This window comes from Parasteatoda tepidariorum, chromosome 6 (assembly GCF_982258835.1).
Source record: "Parasteatoda tepidariorum strain Cologne lab strain chromosome 6, Ptep-v5.0, whole genome shotgun sequence".
NCBI classification, from domain to species: Eukaryota; Metazoa; Arthropoda; class Arachnida; order Araneae; family Theridiidae; genus Parasteatoda; species Parasteatoda tepidariorum.
Window position 1 is genome coordinate 57,016,477 of NC_141760.1, and position 19,781 is coordinate 57,036,257.

A 19,781-nucleotide genomic window follows, 5' to 3' on the forward strand; every position below is an offset into this window, starting at 1 on the left:
TTAAACATACAAAAAAATTTTCCCCATATTTCAGCTATTTTCTTTTAAAAATAAAAAATACATTATTCGTTTAATCTTAGTCGTATTTTCAATAAGAACAAATTTTATAAAAAATATTTAAACATGATGTTTTTCATAAAAAAAAAATTATAAACAAAGATGCATATCATCAATTTATTTTTCAAAATCATTAAAGAAAAAAAGAAAAATTTATACTTCATACAAAAGGTGTCAATTAAATAGCTTTAGGTAGAAAAAAAGCATGATCTGTTACGGAAAAGAAAAATCTCAAAAACTCTTTTTAACACAGAAAAGACTTTTCATAAAAGAAGAAAAGAAAACGAAAGGTAAGGTAAATCTCAGTTTAGAGAAAAATCTCACATTTTTATTTCTTTATTCCGAAACATTCATTTTTATCGCAATACTTAAGTATCGGGCAGTTGAAAGCCTAGCGCCAAATTACCTCGCCAAATCCGCCAAACGCATTAACTATAGGAGCGAGTATTGTATTGGACCATTTACTGTTAGGGAACACCAAGAGCAATTCGGGAACAAGAAGAGTCAGGGATTGAGTGTAGTGACTGAAACACGTGATTACTTTACGTCATGAAAGTCCAGTCAGCTGAGCCGATATTTCTTTCGGTAATTGTCATTCGGCGGGAAGAGTGAACGCTAGTTCAAACACATCTTAGTTTTTATATAATTTGTGAAGACATTTATAAGGGATTTTGAGTGGATATTAACTATGATTATATCGTGTTAATGTTTAAACAGTTATTTCTATTTATAAAGAACAATATGCTGATTTTCATTGTCAGTATTTCATTTTTATGGACTGTCATTACAGCCAATTCATCTTTTATGAACTATGACCGAAGTAAGTTAATAAGATATTAATCTTTTCTTAAATTTTCGTTTCGGTTTTCTTTTGAATTCCTGAAGAAAGAAAATGTTAAAATTTTTTTGTTATCAGTTTTAAAAATTCTACTCAGTGGAATTTCAATTAACGAAATGGGGATTTACTTCTATAAAAAATAATTCTTAATTAAAAAACTTAGCGAATTATAAGTTATGGTTAGCTTCGTTTTGAAATAAATGTTAAAAATAACGTGAAATGCGAAAATACAAGCTTAAAGAGATAGCCATTACACATGCTTAGATTTTATAATATGACTAGATTGAGAAGACCTTAACCATATTTTTTTATTTATCATTCAAATTTTTAATTCTACTAGTTAAAAGTCATTACCTGATAAATAATACCTCTATTTAAGAAAAGTCATTAAAAAACTTTTTCCTACGTTTAGTACCGAAGATATTCTATTTTATTTATTTCAACCCCCATGAATTGTAAAAAATTGTATCTAGTGTTGTTTCTTCTTCGGCTAATTTATTTTTGCTTTTCAAGTATAAATCCAAATCTTTAGGGATAATACTTGCTCATGGTATCAACAAAGTAACTGTCTGAATTTTGACTTTTTTGTTTCTTCTTCTCACCTCGTTAATTCGCTATCAGGCTTAATTATTCAAATTAATTTAGGTCAAAAAAAAGTTTATCCAATAATAATTTGCAACTTCCGAATGAACTTACGAAAAGTGCAAAAAGAAAAATAAAGAAATGTTGTTGATAAAAAATTATGCTTTTAAATTATTTACTAATAAACTTACCCGAAAATTTAATGAAGAAATTAAAATGATTTTTATTTAAAATTTATAACTGAGGTGGATATTCTTTAAAATTTGTTTCATTAGCTTTTAAATTAAAGTTATTGTTTTATGCATCAAAACTGAAAAATCCATATTGCAAGGCAATAAAATTTCGTAAACGAAAGCAAATCAAGAAAAACGCATGTTAAAATAACAAACAATATATAACAAAGAAAAAGCTCAAATGTTCGTATTGAATCTAAAGGTAGAAAAAAAAATTTACGTTACAATATTTAGCTTTTTTTAGTTATTTAAAATAACTCCACACGAGACAAATCTTATCACCAATAACAATTTATTTTGTAATAATTTATAAATATAATATAATTTATTGAAGAAAGGAAGCATCTTATGCAAACGTCGATGTTTCTGCAATTGTAAAATGAGGTATTAAAATGCTTTAAAATAAAATAATTAATGAATTAATTATTCTTGCTAGCTGTGCACTATAAACTGAAAGCTCTTTTAATTGCATTCTTATATAAATTTGCCTAACATTCTTATATAAATTTGCTTAAATATTTTACATAAATTTGCCTAACAAGTATATTTATAATAAATGGAGTGAAAATAGTAAGACTATTATATATATGCTGCAGTCGCTATAATTTTTCTCTATTTTCCCCATAAAAATAGTTCTTGAGGAGAAAAGAATCAGTTGACATTTTCGCTTATTCACGGTGGAAAAAATGACGAATTTGTCTGATCAAAAGTTTTAATTCGTTACTATTTTCTTCTAAAAATTTAAAAATGCCTGCTTCACTAATAAGAATTGATTTTAATACTTTCTTTACAAATGTATTTATTTCTTATAGCTTAGCATTAAACTTTCTCAAGCTTTATTAAATTATACTATGCCCTTAACCTTTATACATTTTTCTAAAAAAAACCACATTAATAAAATTTAATATTTGTAATATGTTTTTTTCTTTGATCAAAATATTATTGATGAATAATACATAAAGACGCATTTGAAATATTTTTTTGTTTTATGTTATCGATTCTATGCTTTGAAATGATCCAAATTTCCATTTTTTTTTAAATTAGCCTATTCATGTTTATCATTATAATAATTTTATTTATGGTGTAGGTGTTTCTACTTCTATTACCAATACTCTAATTAGATAGTTTGTATAAAAATATTCAAATTTATTTTATTAAAGATTGTGCAATAGCTGCATTTAAAAATTGTACACACGCGCAAGCGCTGAAAGTCTAATTTAATAAAAACAAATAATTATATAGAACGCTCAACTTTAAGAGATGCAGGAAAAATGTTAGCACAAATCTTACAAACTATAAACCTTGAGCCGCGATCACTCAGGGGATAGAGCAGAACCGGGTTCGAATTCCAGTCGATACGAATTCTGCATCCGGCTTGCACCGACCACAGTGCTGACGTGAATTATCCTCAGTGGTAGACGAATCATGGGTTAGAGTCCCCTTGCCGTCAGGCTAACCGTGGGAGATTCTCTGGGTCTTTCTCTCCATGTAGCACAAATGCAGGTTAGCTCCATCTAAAAGTCCTCCACGAAGGCAAATTTCTCCCAATACTCAATCCAGGAGTTCCCTTGTCTTCTGGATTGAATTCAAAATTACAAGGCTACGGAGTTGAACATAAGTAGTCGTAAACCCATAAAATTGAGTCGGCTGTTCTACGACGACTGTAAAAAAAAAAAAAAAAAAAAAAACTTGAGCCGTGGTGGTTTAGGGGATAAAGCGCTCACCTCCAAATAAAGTGAACGGGGTTCAATTCCCATCAATGGCTTGTCGATAAGAATTTCGCACTCGGCTTGCTCTGACCACAGTACTGATCTAAAATATCCTTAGCGGTAGAAGGATCATGAGTTAGAGTCCTCTTGCTTTCATGCTTACCGTGAGATGCTTTCGAGGTTTTCCTGTAAATGCAACGCAAATGCTACTTTGTTTCATCAGAAAGTCCTCCCTGAAGTCAAATTTCCACTAATACTTGATCTATACTTGTACCCTACTAATATTTGTTCCTTTGTCTTCTGGATTGGGTTCAAAATTACAAGGCTGCAGACTTGAACATTGGTAGTCTCAAACTCAAAATTGAGTCGGTTGTTCAACGATGGTGATAATTTCATAAGACTACAACCTTTAGAACACCTTAATTTTTACAAACGCAGTATTTATATATTTTACTTTGAATTATAATATGAAATAACTAATTGTAACATAATTTTTTATCCTAATGTTTAAGATTTGTAAAGCATACCACAAATAATAATATTTACTACAAGCACATTTACAAAATGTTACTACATTCCTTAAAAATGTGTAAATTTATAGATAATGTTGATACTTATGGCCTTGCAGCTAAATATTTCTTTTTTGTTTTTAGAACTGAGAACCGTTATAATTGTTTTTTAAAGAAGAATTCGGCTGATTTTAGATATAGATTTTCTCAACAGCAAAGAGTTGCATATAAACTTAAATACCTAATAAGTTGTATATAAAATAAAACCAAAATACCGAACAAATTATTCCTTTATGTTTTTGTCTTGCTAATTTCAGTATTAGTTAATAAATAATAAAATGATTACTTATTATTAATAAAAAATAACGAAATAATTAATTTTGCAAATTACTCCAAATATTAATTAAAAATTAAAAATAAGCATTCGTTCGTTTCTTGATCTGTTAAGGGCTAAAAAGGTTTAAAGATTAAAAAAAATTACTTTTTGTGTCTTTTATCTTAATTTATCAATTCTTAACTTATTCACTCGTAACTTTATTTTTACAGAATTTTCTCATAATATCGATTATTATATTCTTTTTTTTTAAGTAGTAAACCATAAAATAAAATTTCAAAAAGAAAAAAGAAACAAATAAATAAAACAATTTTCTTTCAAAAAGTAATTGCGGGAGAAAAAATATTAGTAGTTAAGATGATAACCTAGCGTTTAAAAAGTAACCGCAATTCATTTAATTGCACATTGTTGAAATCGATTGAAACTTTTTTTAAGCATTAAAGGCTATATTGAAGTTATAATCGATTCTTTTGACGGCAAGCTTAAAAGGTCCAAGATCAATTTCTTTTAATTAATAGGCTGTATAATTATTTTTTTGATGACAAAGTTCTCATAATGTGGTTTTTCGAAGAAGCAAGCAAAGCACAAAAATATTTACTCTGCTTTTTTCTTTTTTGGATGTTGCAAGATAATCAATTTCATGAGATAAAATCAGATTAGTTTAGTACGAAAAAATCTTGTTACTTTCGGCGTATAAATTAACTTATTTCCTACGTTTTGCTTTATGCGTAATTTCTATTAGGATAAATTATTTAAAATAAAGTTTAATAAACCCTTTTACTAAGTTTTGTATTCAAAATTTAAGTATAAAAGTACTACATTTAAATATTTTCTTACTGCTTTCAGATTTCAAAATATTTCTTTGAAATATTTAACTGTCAACAAAAAATTTTATACTTTTAAGTGCTGTTTGAAAAAAAATTTTTTTTGCATCTTTGAACGTTAAATGTTCGATATTTTACAATTTTCAAGCAAAACTGTGCGTTTTTACTTCTGAAGTGGAACTTTGCAAGAATGGAAACAATTAAAAGGCAATGATTTTTTTAAAAATAATTTTAAGAAGATTTTAATAACTATAATTGCATAAAATTTGATATTTATCGTGTTTCTTACTTACTTATACAGCATTACAGCCCGCTGTGAGCCTTGGCCTTCTGGACGATATCGTTTCAATCCTTCCTATTTTTGGTTTTAAACTTCCAGCTTTTCACCTTCAAGGTGATAAGGGTTTCGATGGTATCGTCCAACCATCTGTTTTTCAGTCTTCTTGGCCTCGATTTTAAAAGTTTCCATTTTAAATTTTGTTTTACTTTTAAAAAATTCTGTTATCGTTTAATCTTTCAATGTCCTTCAACCATTCCAAACGTCTGGACTTAATAAATTGGATTATACTTTTTTGTCTGATTAAATGGTCAAGTTAAGTATTTCTTCTTATTCTTCTTTGTATATTATTTACTTAGATTACTTCGAAAATTCTTCTCTACATTTTCCCTTCGAAGATAAGTAGGTTAGATTCGCTTCTTCTTTGTTAAGGTCTAAGTTTCACTGCCATACGCAACTATAGTCCTGATAACTGCTTTTTATATCTTTAACTTGTTTTCCTTAGTAAGAAGCTAGTTCTTGAATAAGTATCGATATAATTTCGTATTTCTATGTATCCTAAATTTATACTTCCTGTCTTAGCGTTTCTTGCATTCTCATTGGTCGAAAAGAAAAAAAAGACACGTGATATTATTTTTAATAACCAAAAAAGATCCATGTTTCTTCAATTATCATCAACATTAAAAGAATAAAAATTATAAAGATATTTACCTGAAACCAATTTATTTATCCTTCATTCAAAAGTATTTAACAAAAATATTTATTTTTGATCCATTATTTGTGTTTTTCTCTAAAATTATTGCAACTTGATTTTAATTATTATTCAAAATTAAAGTGTTAACATTGAAGAGTTCTTTCCTTTATTACATTATAAAACGATAGCAAGATTTTATCTTACGAAACCTTTTACGATAAAGATATTCAGTTTCCATTTGTAAATTATTTGGCGGTAGATAAGTGTTTTAATAAGTTTTATTCAAAATATTGCTCGACCACGTTAACAAATAAAATAAGAAATATAAATTCCTTATATATAATTCTCCGGTGTGTTAAAATTGATCAAAAAATTTTAAATCAAGCATTTATAAAACATAGGGTCATTTTTTAATGACGGATATTTCGTTATTCAAAACTACAGATATATAATAAAACTACAAAATAATAATAAAAAAACTACATAATAATAATAATAATAAAAACTACTAATAATAATAAAACTATAAAACTACTAATAATAATAAAGCTACAAAACTACTAATAGACTGAACTGGGTTGGAAACTTGACTGTTGCATAAAAGGTTGTCTCGGCATAACTGATTGAACTGTCACAAAAGCAATGTTGCTTTTGGTATGTAGGTAACACCATTTATGGAAACAACCACTAAAACACTGTCTGCTGCGTTAAGTCAATACTTTTGGTTCTATCTTGCCGAAATCAAACACGGAAAATGTTTTAAGTCATTTTAAAATTTAAAATAAGATTTATTTAGGCTTAAATTCATCTCCTAAAAGCACGGAAAAATTTAAAACTTATATTGTTAGTATTTTCCTAGAAACAATCTTAGTTAGATCTATGTCTCTTTATTAAATATAATCTAATACAATGGCACTTAGTAATACAATCAATGAAAAGATTAAGAATATTTCATATGGAATCAAATAAAAATTATTATTGTATTGTATTGAATAATTTCAAAAGGTACAATATCTTTATGTACAATGTCAAAATCAAATTCTTCATTCCAAAGCTGCTAACAATACAATAGTATGAATATTTAATATATTTATGATCAAAACAATAAACTTTTTTTCACAAGAGGATAATTCAAAAATACAGAAAAAGAATCGGTTGACAAAACATCAAAACCCCATTTAAATTAAATAACAAAATATGCTTTATCTTATTGTTTCATTGCCAAGTTACTTAGAACACGTTCTTTCATGGTTTTTTGAAGCTCTTTTCCCAACGAAAATAAAAAGTCAAGTTTAAGTGCTTTAGACTTGAAGCAAAGCTATAGTTGTAAACTGTATATGCCATCTAGCTCTAAAGAATTATTTGGGCTTTGGAGCGGACAAATAACTAAAATATTTAAAAAGTTATTTAATTTATTGCTATCCAATTTGGCGACTTTTTTCATCCAGATGAAATCAAATCCAGAATAACAGCGGAAGAATCTAAAAAGAGCGTGTACTTTTTGTGATACATTTCGTACTAATTATATTCCAATGAAAAAAATAAAACAAAACTATTATTAGCACGAGAATGAATATTGAAACCATTTTTATGAAAGGGGTGATTAGTAATCTGGTAAACTGTAATCATGCATTAGGTTTTTTATGATTCCACTTAACTATTTGGCTCTGCACTTGCAGTCTTCCCTCACCACCCCCGCTGTTGCTTCTCCTTCATTATTGTTTTTTACCCTTAAAATCGATGTTTTCCACAGAAACGTGAGGAAGATTTTATTAGCAAAATATACAATTGTTGCAATTTTATATTGAAGCATTTATCAATATGTTAATCATAGAGAAAAAAAAAGAATTTCTTAGATTTTAAAAATAATCATCTGCACTTCAAAATAATCTAAGGAACGCAAAATGTGCTACTCAATAAGAAAAATTAAGTATTTTTACTGGTTAACGAGGATAGTTTTAATAGGAAACTGATTGCACAGCTCATATATTAAGTTTTTTTTTCTATTTCTAAAAATCTACATGATAGTAAATATTTATACTTCCACTCTTCTTAACGCCAGTCTTAACGCGATATTATAAAATCAAGATCTCTAGATCATCATGATATACCAAGAAAAATTTTATTCTTATTTTACAGTTCGAGAGAAGATAATTCGTAGGGAGTTGTTTCAAGAGGAATTTAGTGATCCTTCTCCTTCCATGTTAAAAAAGTGTAAACTTGTCTCAGAAAATGCTGAGTCGATTTCTAAAATATTGTTTTTCTCTGTTTATTTGCTCTGACCTTCTTTTGTAAGTGCTAAATTTCCCAGGGTGTTTTGTAATGTAAGTTTAGTGAGATAAAAATGACTCCATCTGCTGAACTTTCCGATTTTGGTGCTTCGGGAAAGATGATAGTAATTATTCAGGTAGAGAGAGTTAAAGCTCATACAAGTATTCTACATAGATTTGCATAAATTTTACAAATCAACAACAATGTGAATGCAATGTAAGTTTAGTTGTCTGAAAATGATCTCATTATGTGCATGTACAGAATTTTTCAATTGTTGTATAAATCATGTACGTGAAAGGTTCGGAAATTAAATATCAATAAAAACTTACTTTTCAAAAAAAAAATTATTGCTACATGCATTCGGAAATATACATGTAGTATTTCGGAAACTATTTTTCTACATACTTACATTGTTCAGACAATTGTTATAGCTTGAAACCAACTCATCTGAACCTTATTAAAAATATTCCTCCAGTGAACACAGCCACTGCTGAGCCCCATTTTTTTTCTCGTCATCGATTTGTGATAGTCTTATACAAAACAGTTTTATTTTAAATATGTTGAATCTCACCAGTAAGCATTTGTATTGCGAAACCTAATTTTCTTAATCATTTTTGCAACCAAACCGATTTGGGCAACAGAAGGGCTGATCACATTATGCTTCGTCATCACGAACATTGGTGCTTCCATGATGAATGAAAAAAAAATTTCTCGCATATTAATTTTATACATAATTTAATACATCAATGATGATATTAATCTCTTCAATTTGACGGTGAATTTTAGGGGGCTCAACATTCTTTGTGTTCAAAAACTGCATTGCTGAAAAGAATTCCCAATCGGCGGGATCAACAATTGTCTTAAACATTTTGATAGCGTACTAACACTTGTAAACGCAGCACAACCAGGCTGAAATGATATCAATAGACAGACAAGGAACCAAATACACATTTGCGCATGCAAAGAACTGCAACACTACTGCTGCGATGGCGGAACGGTACTTACTTTCCGGACACATCCCGGACATATTTCCGGACACAGTTTCAAAATCAATGAAGAGTGACATTTTATTCGAATGAACCTAAATCCAGCTTATAGCCTTTCATGAAATATATATATTGAAAGGCATGAAGGGGTAGGTGGCGTTGTTGTGAAGAGAACAAATAATGTCAGATACTCAAAGTGACATACCAACGACGTTTCAAAATAAGTTTAACGCAGGAATGGAATATTGGACAAACAGAATAAAATGAAATGAAGGAACTTCAGCTCATATGTCCTGCCTTAAATCTTAAGGCTTGGGTGGTTGAAGCGCCGATGTTGTGCCAAGAGCAAAAAATTTTAGGCACTCAAAGGAACAAAAGAAATGGTTTTGCAAAATAAGTAAAACATTCGTTCAATGAGGATATGGTGCTTCAATTTGAAAAGTACCAGAGTTTCTAAAGCCATAAACTCATTTTTTGTAGCATATGCTATTGCTTGCTTGGCGATAAAAGAGTATTTACGCAATTATTAAAAAAATATTTGTACAGTACTTTTTTCAATAAATCTTCTTTTTTTTTTGGTTTATCGGAAGCTGGTTTATTGTGCTTTTGGGAGTAAAAATGCTTCGGAAATATTAGTGTAGCCTTATTAGATATGTGAAAGTATGAGTTATACTCATAAATTTGATTCAACAATTAATCCCAACTATTTGCATTTCCCATTGAATTTATTACAATTTTACTAAATTTACAAAAAATAAAATTATCTATAATTTTTGGTGTTCAATTTTAATTTTATTTCTTTAATACATTTAAATTAGAAAAATTTTTATTTTCCTTGTTAGTTTTCTTATATTATTTTAATAACTTGAAATCGCTATAATAAAACGTACTTAAACTCGTATTAAATGTTAAGTGAATATTAAAAGTACTTTCTCTCCTTTTACCAACATCTCAGCGATATATTTTTTTATAAATAGAAAGTAAATCCTATCCGTGGAAACAGAATCACTTTTTGAAATTTAATATTAAAATTAACTTGAGAGTACTTTTGAATTCATTCTGAGTATATAACAGAATACGAATGTGTTTTCATTAAATATTAAAACAAAATTTTCTTCCTCCTAGTTTTTTATTAAATTTTTAATTTCGGAAATACAATTTCATTTTAAACTTAAATATTAATGCATTATTTTGCAATTCATTTAAAATATTCTTCAAAATATCGTCCTTTTTATTTCTAGTTTGACATTCATTATTCTTGGAGACGAGGGGTTTTTATGAGGTGCAATGCCATTTAATAACTTTATGTTAATTAGAAAGAGAACTTTTAAAACTTTTAGGAGTTCTTCAAAAACCGTAAATGTATATGATTAAAAAGAGAAAAAAAACTGAGCAAAAGAAATAAAGCGTTTCCCCAGTTATTGTAAATGTAATGTTTCTTTCACTTCTAAAGCAATAGTTTTAAACGATTATTAAGAACAATTTATTTAGATAAAAAAAATGTAGAGAGAAAATAAAAGTGGTAAATTAAGCACATGAGAGATCAAATTTAAATTTTTACAAAAGTTATATATTATAAGGCATGAGAGATATATTATGAGATGGGAGATCATATTTTTAGTTGAATTTATGAAAACATTTGATCTTGCTTAATTCGGGTGTGGGGATTTCGAATCTGAACTTAGTTTTACTCCGAAATCTACAGATTCTTTTTTAAATGACATATTTAGTCTATTTTTTGTCGAAATGTACAAGTTTACAAAAGTTATATATTATAAGGCATGAGAAAGATATTATGAAATGGGAGATCACATTTTTAGTTGAATTTATGAAAACATTTGATCTTGCTTAATTCGGGTGTGGGGATTTCGAATCTGAACTTAGTTTTACTTCGAAAGCTACAGATTCTTTTTTAAATGACATATTTAGTCTATTTTTTGTCGAAATGTACAAGTTTACAAAAATTATATATTATAAGGCATGAGAGATATATTATGAGATGGGAGATCACATTTTTAGTTGAATTTATGAAAACATTTGATCTTGTTAATTCGGGTGTGGGGATTTCGAATCTGAACTTAGTTTTACTCCGAAAGCTACAGATTCTTTTTTAAATGACATATTTAGTCTATTTTTTGTCGAAATGTACAAGTTTACAAAAGTTATATATTATAAGGCATGAGAGAGATATTATGAGATGGGAGATCACATTTTTAGTTGAATTTATGAAAACATTTGATCTTGCTTAATTCGGGTGTGGGGATTTCGAATCTGAACTTAGTTTTACTCCGAAAGCTACAGATTCTTTTTTAAATGACATTTTTAGTCTATTTTTTGTCGAAATGTACAAGTTTACAAAAGTTATATATTATAAGGGGTCGAGTAAATATTAAGTCACACTTCTAGGAGAGTTAAGGAGCATCATTATTATTAAATTGCATCGAAACACTTCCCCGGAAATGTCGTCGTACGCTATGCTGTTAGGGATCGCTTCCTTATTATGACCTGTAGAGAAGCAATCATTCATTATAGGGGATGCTACGCATGACAACATTTTCGGAATTGGATTCTTATGGATTTTTAATCCTTGATTTTACCCTCCTTGTAACGCAAATGCGGGTTAGTTTCATGAAAAAATCCTCTATGAAGGCAAAATTTCTTCCAATACTTGATCCAGGAGTTCCCTTGTCTTTTGGATTAGATTCAAAATTTCAAGGCTACGGAGCTGAACATTACTAGTGAAGTATAGTATATATACATTAGTATGAACATATATATATATATATATATATATATATATATATATATATATATATATATATATATATATATATATATATATATATATATATATATATATATATATATATATATATATATATATATATATATATATATATATATATATATATATATATATATATATATATATATATATATATATATATACCATTTTTAAATTCGAACATTTCAATAAAAAATAGACTAAAAATTTTATTAAAAAATCGCGTTTTGGAGGAAAAAAACAGACTACAAATTTTAAATCAGGAGTACGGAATTATCTAAGAACTGTTAAAAAATCTCATGTAACAGAAAACGAATAAATAAATGAATAAAAAAAATTGTTCTCTAGTGTTATCTATACTGGTGGCAAAAACCTTTATACATTGTACATATTACGATATGTAACTTTTCGACTATATGGAATGTTTTAAATTGTAATTTTGTTGAAAGCAGAGTAAACTAACAAATATAGTTTTCCTTTAAATGGACATTGAAATTTGTGAAAAATTAATCGGAAAGAGCATAAAGAGCCTATAAATTTATATTATGGAGAAAAAAAAGGTTTTGGCGTTGGCTTACAGCTTGCGTTGACTTACTTATTGACTCGTATTGGTTCTTAACATTTTTGTTATAACCTTTCTTTATATTTCTGCTTTATTTAAGTTTTTTTCATCCATTAAATATTCAGTAGAACTATTTATGGCCACGAATACGATTTCAGTCATACACACACACGTCCCAGCCTGTTTTACTGGGCTGTCCTATTCATGAATCCACATTTTTGACCTGAAACTAAGAAGAATTCCAATTCAGTACCCCCAGAGGTTTTGATTTATTATGCGAACTTGGGTGACTTTGCGACCCCCCAAAGATTCAGCCAGCGAGATTCGTACTCATCTTTACGCGAACACAACTCCAACATCTTACCAACCAGGCCATTCCGGCTCTCTTTCACGCTGTAAAAAATAACTGCAAATATTGAAAAAAAAAATACTGAAAAAAAAATTATTTAAGGATAAAAACAGATTTTTTCCTGTTTTTAATCGTTACTTGCACGCTGCAAAATATTTCTGTTTTCTTTTTTTTTTCTACAGAATTTGTTCGTATAAATGATGGTTGTTTTTGAAAAAAAAAATGTTTCTCTCTTTTTCACCATAACGCATTAAAATTGTCAATTCAAATTATAACTTTTGACACGTAGTTTTGCTTACCGACAGATAACTTATACTTTATTCAGAATCATTTCGCGATTATTTTCTTACAAAAATTATTTAGTAATTTTAACACATTATAAATAAAAACGTGATTCGACTTCATTGTTGTATTGATAATCTACCTGGTTATTATTTCTCTTTAAATATAATTTTTTGGAAAGAAAGTTGCCAGACATTTTTATAAGGTTTGGCCAATATAGTTTTAAGCATTTCTACACTTAAATATGATTTCAGTTCAACTCTGTTAAGACAAAAACAGTTTGAGATTTTTGTTTATAAGCAAACACTAGACCTGCCACACCTCAAGAGACAGAGGGCTTAACTCCCAGTAAGGTAACCCGGTTCGAATCCTGGCGTTGACTGGCCATGCGAGTTCTGCTCTTCGGCTTACAGTATAATGCTGGCTGGCATAGTTAGTCTATTGAGTATTTTTTTGTTGTAAAAATAACGAAGTTTTTTTGTTAAAGTAGCAGAATTTTATCGTTTAAATAACCGAGTTTTTTTTGTTGTTAAAATAGAGTTTCTTAAAAAAAACCGTACTTGTCTGTATAAAAAAATTTACAACTGTTTTAAAATAACAATATTTTTCTGTGAAATAAACGGTTTTATGCAGGCACACCAGCTGACAGTTTTTTCAGTAAATTTAGCAGAATGTTTTTACAGAATTAAGTGTAATTAAGAATATTCAGTAGATTTGGTTTTATCTTTAAAAAGTTTATAATTTTAGTGATAAAAAGCTTTTTTTGGCAACCCTATTGAAAAGGGATGCAAAAAATTGCAGTGGCTTTGCAGATGATTAAAGGTTAGCTTTGCAACAAGTAAGTATACATGCGTTTTATCAATGTTTTTTAACCCAATTATTGTCATCGGAGTGATGTTTGTCATTGTTGATGTTTGCAAGTATATTTCACTTTTAGTAATGTAGAACTCATTTTTAACTTTTAAGCAGTTTTTGAACCACATTTGAGCTATTTTTGCATTTTTCTTTATTAAGAAAATAAGTAGTTTTTTAAGTAATTTTTTTGACGATTTCTTAAATGATTTCTCAAATTTTAGACGAAACTGCTTCATTTTTCGTTAGTTATCTAAGAGCAATCTGGTTCTGGAACACTTTTTTTTATTTCAATTTGAAACTGTTAGCACTGTATGAAGGGATTGATGCTACTGTTTATTTATCAAATTTCCTAAGTTCAATTTTTGATGATATCTCGTTTAATCTTACTTCTTCTATTTTATGTTGTGTTTACTTACCAATTGAGTTACCAATTTGTGGTATTTCATTTTTTGTTTTTGACGAAATTGGTACTATCAAGCAATTTTTTCAATTTGGCAAAATATTTTGTTGGAGCACGCCGCAGGAAACGGCTTCGTCAAAAACGTGGCACTTTTTTTTAAATTTCAATTTTTTTAAAAAACATTATAGGAAGATTTAGATTCTTTTTATTTTGTGAACACACCTTTCATTGTGTCATCGACGTTGTTACAGTGACTTAAACTAATTTACTAGCAATCCAGAAAACGGTTGCATTTTTAGGTAAAAAAAAAAAGTGTTTTTATTAATGAAAACCAAATGCAACTCGAATTTTTTATTTATTTTTTACTGCAATAATCGTCCACATAATTTTTTTTTTGTAATTTTGTTATGCAATAGTAAAATGAGTTAGATAAGAAGATTTTTTAAGTATCAGTCTATTCAAGGACACAAAATAAATTAGACAATCAGGTCACGTCTCTTTCATCTGAACATCTGGTTTTAATGTCAGTTAATTTTGGTTATTAATCAGTATAATTACTCTGTCTCCCTTAAACACATTTCATACACGAGAACGGAAATATAGTCTTGAGAAAGTGTTTGGAATGTCCTCAGAAGGTCAAATTATGAGATACTGACTGATAAAAGGTTAACTTTACTTGTTTTAAATGAAATAAATTAGTTCTAATTATATCGGTGCGTTAAAATAGTTTACTGTGTAAATGTTTTTAATTATTGTAATTTTTTATGTGATTACTATTTTTTATCTGTAACAGGCTTTCTAATGTGATCAAAATACTGAGTTTCTTTTTTTTATCTTTGGGCTGAAAATTCATTTGGAAAATAGTGTCTTTTTAAGTGAAAGTTTCAGACTCACAAAGAGCTGAATAATTAACACTTTTTATTTTGTTGAAAATTTCAGTTCTTTTCCTTTTTTGTTATTTTTTTAAATTTACACTGTGAAAAAAAGTCCTGTTAAAATCACCGTACTGAATGATAATGAAATTTCTGTTTAAAAAAAAGCATAATTCTGGTATTAAAAATTAAAATGGAAAGGATTTAAACCATTCATTTGGTAAAGTTTTCCGATAATTCTGGTCTTAAAAATTATAGTTCTTATTACCAACACATTTAGTAAATAATGCATAAGTGAAAAGTAAATTTAATCGAATAATTGGCTTTTAGACTATGATACATATGTTTTAACATATTTACCTAATTTTATTACATATTACAAATTTCCATATTTTATCGTTAATTTTATGAAACTTATTGCCAAAGCGCTTTGGTAAAAATTTCCGAGAAAATTTAATACAAATCGAGAAAGGCGGTAAATTTTACCATATTACGATAGTTTTGACAACACTTTCTTTCTCAGTGCATTTGATGCGTATTGTTATGAGGCTTTGAGGCTTATAATTGTAGTACCTATGGAATTTTATGAAAAGTACATCTTTTTACGTGCATTAATATGTGTGAACCAAGGCACTGATGACCACTACTTAGTGTTCCACTACATCCACATTAACTATTAAGACATTAATACGTTCAGTGAACTTTTGTAAAATTAAAGGGAATGACCTATGGTTTCCATATATATTTCAGTGTAAAAAAATGTGTTAATTTGAATGAAAGAATATGTTTATTTAAGCAAAAAAATATGTTTAATTGAGAGAAATTTTTTTTTATTTCAGTATTAAAAATTCTTATGAAATATCTTATTTTATTTTTTTTATAACTATATTTATAAGGAAAAAATTGAAAATGTTGCTTCTAAAAAGTGTGTAATTAATTGCTTATCGACGTTTTATCAAGGTTAAATATTCGCTCGTGTTATTTTGTTACGCTTACAAGCTGTAAAAGATTGCCAACTATAACTTTACTTTCGTCTTATAGTATCGTAAATATTAAAATCATTAAGTTTGCATAAACGACTTATTTCAGTTTTCTTTCTAGCCAAAGAATTCGCTAAGTCGATACGTTATTTTATTAGACAGTTAAAGAACTTTATTTCGGAAAAGGAGTGTTTTGTTAAGATATTTTTGAAAAGAAGTACCATAGCACGATCAATAAGTATAGCTGTCATGTTGTCAATATGTTTGAAAACCAATAACGCTACTTTATATTTGAATAAAACCATTTGAATTTTTAATATATATTTCGAGTAATAATATTTCAGGTCTTAAAAACTCGTCAAATAATTTTTAAATTATGAATTTAGTAAAATATTCTAGTGATTTGACTTTCTTATCTTTAAAATATTTGAATGAATTTTTCGAGCTTCGATTTGATCTAACGGGGAGAATAACATATATTAAGAATATGTTATTACAGAAAATTTTGTCTTAATTATTTACTGTTTTAAAAGCTGTTTTTTAGACTTTTAATACATTTTTTATTTTCAGAATATGCCAATTTAACAGTAACGTATACAATTAGTGGGGAAAAAAGGAAAAAAAAGTTACAAAGAAAATTTTTATTCAAATAATGGTTCAAATATAAAATAAACTGTACATGAAATGTTTTTCTTTGGTTAATGAACAAATAATGTACTGAATAGTTATCTATATAAGTAAAACATAGTTCTCTTTCACAATAATTACCTTGCAAAAAAATCGTAATAAATTTCAACTAAAGTTTGTACACTTTTTCTTATTACTAATTTCAGTACATATTAATAGAAAGTAAAAATAAAAAATTATCTAAAAGGAAATGTAAATTATGACTTTCAAAATGAAAAAAAATTAATGAAAATAAATTTTACATCCATATTTTCCATAAAATGGTTTAAATATTACATTTTCAATAAAAGTAACAAATATTACAAATGTGAAAATATTATATGTATGTTTTCGGAAAAAGATTTATTTTTTTTCTTTGGCAAGTGCTATTTTCACTGCATGTATAGAATAAATATGCTTTTGCACGGCTGCCAACTTTCTACGCGTTTTGTACAACTTTACTCTAGTGGTAGTAGTATTTCGTGGTGATGCTTTTAAAATGTTGGCAGAATTACCAAAACATCTAAAAGCTTTGGTTTTTAAATGTCTACTTCTCTGTAAAATATTTTTCAAAAAACGTAGTAGTTGGAAGGCCTTGCTTTTGCAAGATTTGATATCACATTTTGAAATTAATATTTCTTCTTCATCCATGTGAGGGAAAGGAGCGTATGAAATTCTTGAGGAATTAAAATTATATATTTTGTTAGGTAACTTTTTATCAATTCAACTAGATTACACAATATCTCTCTGTATATCTATGACATGATGAATAAAAATAATTAAATGCAGTATAATAAACTCCTTTGTTAATAAATGAGTGCTATAATAAGAAACATCATCTGCATCAAGGACATGATGGAATCCTCACGAAAAAATACCGACTCCTATTTTATTGAAAAAAAAGGCTGGGTGGCGCAGTTGGTTTGTCATCGGCCTTCTGAGCTCAAGTCTGCGGGTTCGATCCCCAACCCAGACACCGGATTTTCGGGACGCAAAAAATCCTCAGGGGTCATGTCGTAGGATTATGCGGCATGTGAAAGTTCTATGGAGTGCCTTATTGGCTCTTGGCATTTCCGGCAAAATTAAATTCCCAGTGCACTTTAGCATCCAAATAAGAGTCTCGGAGCTGCCATCTAGTGTGGCAGAAACTAGACATCCAAATTAACGTGGCCAACGGTATCTCACCCATTGTGGTGGTCCTGAAAGAGTTTGATACCACTTCTGGAGAACGCACTAGGTCTGCTCATATGTGCGCACTTGTGCAGCTCATTGGAAATAAAAAAATGAAAATAAATTATTGCAAAAGAAGGGAGGGTTTGAATTCAAAAAGTAGAAATCTGATCAAGATGCCGATCGCATTCAAAAGTCAAAACTTATCGGTAACGTAACAACAGACAGGTGCAAAATTAATTCTATTCTATAGAATCCTATTTCGCTTGAATAGTCTTCAAAAATGTTTTAATTGCCTACCGTGAACGTCTCGAGTGTATTCCACATACACATACGGCGGGTTTCTGCATTATCGTGAACTGTTTTATCTACAAAAGATGAACTTTCTAAGAGGATGGAAATTAAGAAAGAAGGGTTTTTTTTTCTTAGGTTTTTTTTCTGTTTTAACACGTTACCAAAAAAAAAAATAATGGCTACAAATGCTCGAGTTTTTCTATGTGTATATAAATTACGGCTACACTGTAAGAAATTTCTAGGAAAAATGATTCAATAACATTTCAATAACATTTCAAACAACTCAGTAAAATAACCTTAAATAAGATGGTAATCAAATTGTTAACTATGAGAAAAAACCGTTTAGTAACTATTTTTTTCATCAAATACTGTTAAAAGAACCAGAAGTTTATAGCACCATTTAAGTACACTTAATGAAGCTGATTTGTTTCTTGCAACTGCGTACATATAGACTGATACTGGGGTTCGAGTTCCATTGTTGATGGTAATCAAACTGTTAAGTTTGAGAAAAACTGTTTATTAACTGCCTTGTTTTAATACGGTTAAAGAACCAGAATCTTATCTCACCAACTAGAACCACCTAATGAAGCTACTTAATTCTTTGCAACTGAGTAAATATCATAGCCGAGCGGGCTTATCTGTCAATCTCATGACCGGCAGAACTGGAGTTCGAGTCCTAGTGTTGACACCACAATATTTCCTCCATTCCCTTAAATGCATAAAGAGTTTCCAGTGTCCTGCACTCTCCAGTGCCCATTACCTAACGAATAGTCTAGCTCTTATGTCCAGTAAAATTTCTTTTATACGGTTTTGAAACCATGACAATTGTAAATTAGCTAATTAGCTCAGGGCATTGTAATAAATAAAAAAGAGAACATTTTTAGTACGAAATTTGCTGATGCATTTATTTTTTATATATTCAGTAATACATCGAAAAATAAAAGATGTAGCTACTTTTCAGCCTATCAATTATTATTTTTTTTTGGGGGGGGGAGGAAAAAATGACATGAAGAGTAAATGACGGTTTATGACAAGAGTTGACTTTGAAAAACTGACAAAATGTGATTATTTTCATTTCACTTTGAATGATTGACACTCAATTTGATATAGCAGTCATAAACAATTGAAAAAAAAAGTTTTTTTCCTAACATGATAGTCAAATCAAAAGTGTAAGGTACCGTGACAAATTCTGAAACCTGCTGTTTCAGTGAGTTACGGTGAAACTATAAACAAAACTAGTGGTATCCTTACT

General features: G+C 28.5%; 1 protein-coding gene across 1 annotated transcript in view; it reads left to right on the forward strand.

Annotated features, from left to right (window-relative positions):
* Nucleotides 1-493: 493 nt before the first annotated feature.
* The window catches only part of LOC107441319 (cartilage oligomeric matrix protein), a 317,408-nt gene continuing 298,120 nt past the window's right edge, over nucleotides 494-19,781 (forward strand). Inside the window, exon 1 of the mRNA XM_043046110.3 lies at nucleotides 494-877. Coding sequence (XP_042902044.1) covers nucleotides 763-877 — 115 coding nt within the window. The 5' untranslated portion in view covers nucleotides 494-762. The remainder of the gene's footprint in view (nucleotides 878-19,781) is intronic.